The 8,329-nt window shown below is 35.1% G+C and overlaps 1 protein-coding gene across 1 annotated transcript in view; it reads left to right on the top strand.

Moving 5' to 3' along the window:
• The first annotated feature begins 818 nt into the window (after nucleotides 1–818).
• The window catches only part of LOC111437754, a 12,406-nt gene continuing 4,895 nt past the window's right edge, over nucleotides 819–8,329 (top strand). The window contains exons 1-10 of the mRNA XM_023075814.1: nucleotides 819–1,199; nucleotides 1,565–1,967; nucleotides 2,086–2,263; nucleotides 2,345–2,484; nucleotides 3,290–4,196; nucleotides 4,283–4,383; nucleotides 4,636–4,780; nucleotides 4,888–4,956; nucleotides 5,325–5,370; nucleotides 7,442–7,872. Coding sequence (XP_022931582.1) covers nucleotides 1,100–1,199; nucleotides 1,565–1,967; nucleotides 2,086–2,263; nucleotides 2,345–2,484; nucleotides 3,290–4,196; nucleotides 4,283–4,383; nucleotides 4,636–4,780; nucleotides 4,888–4,956; nucleotides 5,325–5,370; nucleotides 7,442–7,872 — 2,520 coding nt within the window. The 5' untranslated portion in view covers nucleotides 819–1,099. The remainder of the gene's footprint in view (nucleotides 1,200–1,564; nucleotides 1,968–2,085; nucleotides 2,264–2,344; nucleotides 2,485–3,289; nucleotides 4,197–4,282; nucleotides 4,384–4,635; nucleotides 4,781–4,887; nucleotides 4,957–5,324; nucleotides 5,371–7,441; nucleotides 7,873–8,329) is intronic.

Below are 8,329 nucleotides of genomic sequence, written 5' to 3'. Positions count from 1 at the left end.
TTTAAGATAAAAAGTAGAAATTAAAAATATTTTTATTAATTTAACCTAAATGATATGCCTCAATTTGGGACTCCACAGCATTACTAATTAGTTTAATAAGAACGTGACATGATTAAACTCATTTGCATTCTTCTAACATTTTATTATCTTAATCTCAAATTTAAACCTTAAAGTTAAGTAAATATCATGGTGTTAGAGGTGAAATTATCGACACTCAAATTTGAGAGGCCTACTTGGGTTGGATTTCTTTCTCTTAGAAGTCACGCTCCTCACTTTGGACGTTGAACTCCTCCTCTCGAAGTCGACCTCTTATCAGGAGTCAACTTTCAAGAGTTCGAACTCCTCCTCGGGAGTCACTTTGGAAGTCTAACTCCTCTTCACTTTGGAGGTTGAACTCCTTCTCTGGTAGTCGACCTCTTATTACGAGTCAACTTTCTCTTCTTTTGAAAAAGTTGACATAAGTTTTTCAATCTTGAATGAAACTACCCGTAGACTATAAATACTATTTTGAATTTGAATTAAACGTTAAAAGATTAGTTTGATTTTCTTAATTGAGAAGGCAACTAATTAAATGTAGGATAGAGATGGAAATGAATTTTAAGAGAAGGTTGAGAAAAATATATTGTGAAATCAAATTAAACAATATTTAAAAAATGATAGTTGAAGGTCCGTTGGGGAAAGGAAAACCGACACGTGTCGGTTATGGTAATCTGAATGTCACAGCATTTCCGTGCATATTGTATTTCTCGTTTCCATGAATATATATATATACGCAACACATTTTATTTTATTTTATTTTATTTTATTTATCTGAAGAAATAGGAAAACAAAACAAAAAGTAAATAAGTTCCTACGGGAAAACGGGTTCCATGTTCTTCTTCTTCCTTTTCACTGGGAATCCTGTTCTTGATAATTGTGATTTTTCCTTCCAGCCGATGTGCCGGCGGGGAGGATTCTTCTGGCAGTTCCGGCAGATGTCGATCGTCTCCTGAATTCGAGATACTGCTTTTGAATCTTAATCCCACTCTGTTCTATGTGGAGCTTGGTAACTTTTGCCTGCAGGTGATTTAGAGAGGTTTTGTTTTGGGTTTCAGTAGCAATGAAGGCTATGGCGTCCGTCCAGGATCTGATCGAGGAGTTTAAACTTCGAACGGTTTGGTGGACTCTGTGTATTTTCTCGATTTCGTATTTTTTGACGCGTAAGAATTCTTTTTTTCTATCGCTCTGTATTGCTTCATTTGTGAGTTAATTCGTTTACCTTTTTTTAATTTACGGTACTGTTGTCTTTTGCGATGATTACTTTGGTAGAACTCTAGGACTGTTCTTCAAATGTAGAACCCTTTTCTCCTGTTTCTTCTATTGGGCGAGTTCTATGGAAGTTGCGAGTATTGACATTTGAGAATGAGAATAAAGTGAAATTGAGTAATGATAGCTCTCTCCTGTTTGATCGGTTTGAAGTTTCTGAATGGGGAAACAAATAAAAACTTGAAGTATTGAGTATTACTCCTCTGTTCTATCAATCAATCGGTTTTATTTTGACGGGCTTTTTCTTTTGCCAATGCAGATACTAGTAAGTCAATGTGGTTGAATGCACCTCTAGCAATTCTATTAGTTTCTGCATTACGCATTTTGTTCAATGAGGTAGAGTTCCGTAGAAAGGTGCGACCTGTTCAGCAACAGACGTACCTATCTCATCTGGAGAAGAAGCAGTTATCTGTAAATGACTTGCGACTTTCTTCGGCCATTCCGCCACCAAGATGGAAAAGGAAACTTGACTCTCCAATTGTGGAGGCTGCAATGAAGGATTTCATTGATAAAATACTGAAGGATTTTGTGGTGGACTTATGGTATTCAGAAATAACCCCAGACAAAGAGTTTCCTGAGCAGATACACGCTCTAATCATGGATGCCCTTGGAGAGATAGCAGTTAGGGTGAAGAAGATAAACCTTGTTGACTTGCTCACCAGGTAGCTTATTTTCTGTATGGTGGGAACATTCTAGAAGTCTTTATTTATATTAGGTTGCTTTGTTGTGTATTTAAGAAGTTTGGGGAGTTATGACCGTATTTAAATAAAAATGTTGCAGGGATGTTGTTGATTTAGTAGGTGATCACCTGGACCTTTTTAGAAGAAACCAAGCTGCCATTGGCATTGATGTTATGGGAACACTATCTTCCAAGGAGAGAGATGAAAGATTGAAACACCATCTTATGGCTTCTAAGGAGCTTCATCCGGCACTGCTGTCTCCTGAGAGTGAGTACAAGGTGTGAGTGGAGTGCTCTGTGAAAATATCTATTGTTCTTTGGGTAGAGTCTTGCACCTTGCTAATTGCTATTCTACTGTAGGTCCTTCAACGGCTCATGAGTGGAGTGTTGACTTCAGTACTGAGACCAAGAGAAACTCAATGTCCTGTTGTCCGATCCATCGCTCGAGAACTTTTAACATGCTTGGTGATGCAACCTCTTATGAACTTTGCAAGTCCTGGGTATGCTTTTGGATGACCTACTCTTCCATATGACCATTTACTTTCCTGTTCTTGCATGAAAAATAAGGTGAAAAAAGTATACCTTTGGCTCATTCTAATGATATATATGATTTGTATATGTTTTCCTTTTTCTTAATAATCTGGTGATGGGGTGGTTGTAGAATAGCTGTAAAACCACCTCTCTTGTTGAAACACTATGTATAGGTCCAGCTGCCTCCACAAAATTTTGAAAACACTTAAAATTTTGAAGAAAAAAAAAAAAGTTTCACCAAATTATGGCCTTGCATACTTCTTGACCCGTATAATGTTTTCTTTTAACGATATCTAGTGGTAAAATATCATAAGAAAATGGTTTGCACTAAGATGCTCTTGTACATTTAGAGTCTTTGGGTGGTCGTTTGAAAATAGTCTTTTTTTAATACAAATTCTTTAAGGCTGTATGCATATAATTTTATGATTTTTAGAAGGCAAAAAATATTTTTTAGTTCCATGTTTTCTTCACGTTTTCAATATGTTAACATCGAAGTATAATTCAGTTTAATCGATAGAAAAAGAAAAAAAATATTTTTCTGTTGTCTTGCCAACTGTGCTTTTTTATGTGAGAAGCTTATTATTTTTATGAACCAGAAAGCAGTCTTAAAAGTGCATCTTTCAAACAGCTCATCAGTTCTTTCTTTGTGAAAAATTTGGGGAGGGCTCATTCTCTTAGGCATACATGTCTAGTCTTAAATGATCAAGTAGTTGAAAGGACTGTAGAAGTGGTTTTTGACCCTTATTTCTCTTTTTCTTCTTTTCTTGTCATCAGGCACATAAATGAAGTGATTGAATGTATTGTCCTTGCTACTAAAGCTGAGAATGACTCTGTGATAGGCAGTCAGCAATCAACTTATTCTTCAGATCAAGACAAAGACCATTCTTCTACTGCTGGGTTCGTACATGACGACGATTTGGATAAATCGAAACACTCATCTTTAAATCCAGGGAATGGTTCAGAGCTTGCTAAAATTGACAATCAACAAGAAAGATCCTCAGGTTACATGTTCCAGGAGGAGCCTTTGCAACTGAGACATGGTGATTGGGGCCGTGCATTAAATGCAGCAACCCAGAGGAGGACTGAAGTTCTTATGCCTGAAAATCTTGAAAACATGTGGACTAAAGGACGAAACTACAGAAAAAAGGAAAATAAGATCATTAAAGTAGGAGATTTTGACCCTATGGTTACAAAAAATGATTCTGGAATAAGTAGCATGCAGCTCGCAGCAACAATGAGGGATGAAGTGTTGAATGACAAGCATCATGCTTCTATTGGGCCAGAAGAAATGGCGATAGTAAGGAAAACACTGGAAAGACATTCTGATCTAATTTTGACCTCCAAACCAGGTGATGAGAACAAAATTGGCTTTCAGATTTCTCGGGATTTTCAGAAGGATTTGTCTATTGATGGGAAGTTTATTGCTAAGAAATTAAGGGGTGTTGATAATCTTACTCCTGCTAGTGCAACCAAAAATCAGCTCAAGAGATCCAATAGTACTTCTGCTTTGGAAACTGAAGTCAGTGTAGAAAAGACTTCTACAGTAGAAGGTGGAAGATCTATTATATCAGATTTCTCTGGTCCCAATTTTGGCAAGCATAGTGAAGAGCACCTTTCTAAGAGTGTCTCAGATATGGTAGCTCAAAAAGAAGGACTACTTGTTCCCAAACTTAGGAGTCGGGTGAGAGTTCATTCTTTTGTGTTTTGAGGGTAATCAGTTAGTTAGTGAAGTTTCATGCCAATTTTGTTCTTCTTGCCCCGTTGCAGGTAATGGGCGCATACTTTGAGAAGCTTGGTTCAAAATCTTTTGCTGTGTATTCAATAGCTGTTACAGATACAAATAAAAGAACTTGGTTTGTCAAGAGAAGGTCTCTTCCTGATATTCCTCAATAAATAAAGCCAAAGTAACTGAAATCTTCAATGATCTCGAAAACCTTTACTGTTTTTTGTAGATTTCTTGGCATGCAAGTGCTTCATAATTGGTGTTTGGTCATTTCTATTTGAAATTGAATGATCTTTAGTGCCTCAAGATTTGAGAGAGCTCCTCAAACATTTTAATCAAGTAATAAGTCTATAGTCACCTTCATGCTTTTGCTTATTTTTACTTTTTCTTTTTCCAGATACCGAAATTTTGAGCGTTTACATCGGCATCTTAAAGATATTCCCAACTATACACTGCACCTGCCTCCCAAACGAATATTTTCATCAAGCACAGAAGATGCTTTTGTTCACCAGCGTTGCATTCAACTTGACAAATATTTGCAGGTATCCTTGGATTTTCCAACTTCCGTAGATGCAATTATTGTTGTTCATTAATGTAAATTTTCATAATTTATGTATCATGATTGCTTTACTATACTATTGTTACCCAGGAGCTACTATCAATTGCAAATCTTGCCGAGCAGCATGAAGTATGGGATTTTTTAAGTGTTTCCTCAAAGGTAATCAGCCCCATTACTATAGTTATATTGTTTCAAACCTCTCATGGTCCCTGGACTTCCTTTGATTAACAAGGTCTAGCATGAGTGTTATTAATTTTAAAACCCAGATGAGATGACAATCCAATGATTTCAGTTCCATATTTCAATATTTATTTTGGCATTAATACCAAAATCTTATCAATTAGGTTAGTGTCAATTTTTAATGATTTAAAATATTTTAAAAAGTGTCTTGTAATTTTATGGACTCGTTATCTTAGAGACGTCAAGATTTCAGGAATAGACTAAATTTTTTTTTTATTAAAATCATTGGATTTGCGTAAGGAAATGATATTGGAAACCTAATTGAATTTAATGATTTTTTTTCCCAGAACTATTCTTTTGGAAAATCTTCCTCAGTGATGAGAACACTAGCAGGTGAGTGGTCGTTCTTGTTCATTCTTTGTATGAAAACCTTTGCATATTCTGTTGCAACAAATTCAATGTTGATTTTCTTTGTACTTTTGCTCTTCCTCTGCAAGTTTTTTTTTTTTTTTTTTGGCTTAATCAAGGGTCGCATATTCCAACAATCTATATCCTTCAAGAATTTTCAATAATTCGCTCTCTTTTGTAAGTTGTAAATTGGACATCATTGGCACACTACATGGCTTAGTCCGACTTTTCTATTTCAGTCAACTATTTAAGTACATATTTTCTCTATGATAACAAAATTCCCTTCTTGGTTCTTATTACCCCAATTCCAAGAAAGTAATTCAACATTCCCAAATCTTTTATATGAATTTGACTATGTAGTAAGGTCTTGAGTGGTCGAATGTCTAATGTGTCATTGCCAATAATAACAATATCATCAATATACACAACCAACAAGATGAGACCACTCTCAGATCGCTTGCAAAAGACATAACGATCTTACTTGCTCATCCTCGTTCCAAAGTTTTCAAACACCTGACTAAATTTTCCAAACCATCCATGTGGACTCTGCTTTAATCCATATAATCCATATAAGGATTTACGAAGGTGACATACCTTTCTATTTCTGCCAAACAACAAACCCTTATGGTTGCTCCATATATATCTTTTCTTCAAGATTTCCACGAAGAAAGACATTTTTAATATCAAGCTGATTCAAGGGAAAGTGATGAATAGATGCTAACGAAATGAATGACCTGGCAGAAGCCAATTTAACAACTAGAGAAAAAGTATAAGAATAGTACCTCCATAAGTTTGTGTGTCGTCTTTAGCAACAAGCGAGCTTAGATTGATTTGGATTGACTTTGACCTTGAATACCGATTTACAACCAGCCAATAGGCTAAAATTGAATCCCAAGTACAATTGTCGTCTAAGACACTCATCTCCTTTGCCATTGCAGCATGCCAACTAGTATGAGATAAAACTTCATGAACAACCTTATGAACAAATTCAGACTTTAGGGATGCAATGAAAGAATAGGTAGAAGATGAGAAATTGTTATATGAAACAAAAAAAGAAATATGATACGTGCATTGACGTTTACCTTATGAAGAGCTATAGGAAGATCGTCATTTGTTCCTTGATCTGATGACAAAGAAGCCTTGGTTTACGGCCTGTAAATGAAGGGGTGACCATCAAGAATAAACCTAAGTATTAGATGGTTGAGTAGAAACATGTACACTAGAGGGTTCATAAACAAGATAGATCGTGTCAAGCTTGAATGATTATAAATATGCAACCTAAACTATATAGAATTGCAAAGAAACTTAGCTCTAAGCTAAAACAAAGCACAAGTGCTCATTTTTACTGCATTTTTCAAGTTTCTCTTACAAAGACAACATACATGACTTTATATAGCCTCAAAATGAAACCCTTGACCTTCCATAGAGTATTTTAAGAGGTAAACCTTCCTACTTTATTACCTTCCTACTTTATTCCATGGAGTACTTTATTACCATAATTAGCCACTATATAAGGGAAGCCTTCCCTGTCCCCATCCCCATCTTTGCCACCTATTTCATTCTTCATCCTTGCAAAATTCTCCATTTATTTTTGCGGGGATCAGAGCAAGATCGGGTTCCCCACGAGTCATTTCCCCCCATTTATTATTCTTTAAAAAAAAATTGTTATTTTAAAGTTTTCATTTTTCAATATAATCTTTATTAAAAAATGGTAAAAAAAATCATAATAAATCAATATATTTGATAAGCAAACATATATATAATATGTTCTATCAACATAATTTTGCATCGTCTTTGGTTTAAATATTACAATTAGAGTTTCAAAATTAACTAATCTATTTTTATAGTATAGCCAAAAAGTGTATATATATATTATTTATTTTTAATATGTGTTGAAAATATATTTATATTAAGCGGGGTGGGATGGGGCGGGAATAAATCTTGTCCCCCGCTCCATTTTGGAGTTTCTAAATGGAAAAAGGACACAACAGTAATGTATCTTCGCTTCCTTTGCTGTTTGCTTCTATTGATGATTTTAAACCCTATTTAATCACAGTCAATGTGGATGATGCTGTGGATGACATTGTACGCCAGTTTAAAGGTGTTTCAGATGGTTTCATGCGTAAGGTTGTTGGTTCAACGTCACCTTCTGATGAAGCTTGTGCCTTGTCAAACTATGAACAGAAGTTCTCATTTAATTCAGCAGACTTGCGGAAGCATGTTTCTGCACAATATAATTTAGTAGCTAACAACATTTCTGACGAGGAAAGTGAGAGAATTGGAAGTCAAAATCATGATGTAAGTGGATGGCATTCAGACAATGAATTAAACTCCAAGAGCTTTCCTCCTCGTGTGATCAAACGTGGTCGAGAGTTGGATAAAGTTGTTGACAAGAAAAATGATTTAGAATTGAGGTCTGGAGCCAGCCTTGGAGGACATTCTCCAACTTTACATAATATGGAAGATCCAGAAGGAATGCCACCGGAGGTAATGCAACTTTACACGACATCGTACTTTTTCCTGCTTTATGCAATTTAACTGTCAGATATCTTGCATACCATTTTTTTTTTCACTCATGTTTAATCTAGCATTTTATCTACTTGGTTAGTTTATGGCCTAATCAATAAGAAAGGGACATCGTCCTAAAATAGTATCCTTTCCTGGTTTTTTATGGGTTATTTGATAATGTCGCTTATATCATTTTGTTTCTCTAATAAGAACTTGACAAAAATGCTAGTGCTACTCAATAGGGGTAGGCAAAGGACACATGAGGCGTATTGTCGTTATTTATATGTTTGTAGTTGTATCAATGATTCATTTGTTGTATGAGGACTAAACATAAAAGACAGTTTATATAACATACGTTTCAAAAAAGAAAATCATTACAAAAAAGATTTTTATATGTGTATATATATGTTTTTTTTTTTTTTTTTTTTTAAATAAA

The sequence above is a fragment of the Cucurbita moschata genome, unplaced genomic scaffold, assembly GCF_002738365.1.
Source record: "Cucurbita moschata cultivar Rifu unplaced genomic scaffold, Cmos_1.0 Cmo_Scf00066, whole genome shotgun sequence".
NCBI classification, from domain to species: Eukaryota; Viridiplantae; Streptophyta; class Magnoliopsida; order Cucurbitales; family Cucurbitaceae; genus Cucurbita; species Cucurbita moschata.
This window is presented reverse-complemented; position numbering and strand designations above follow the sequence as displayed.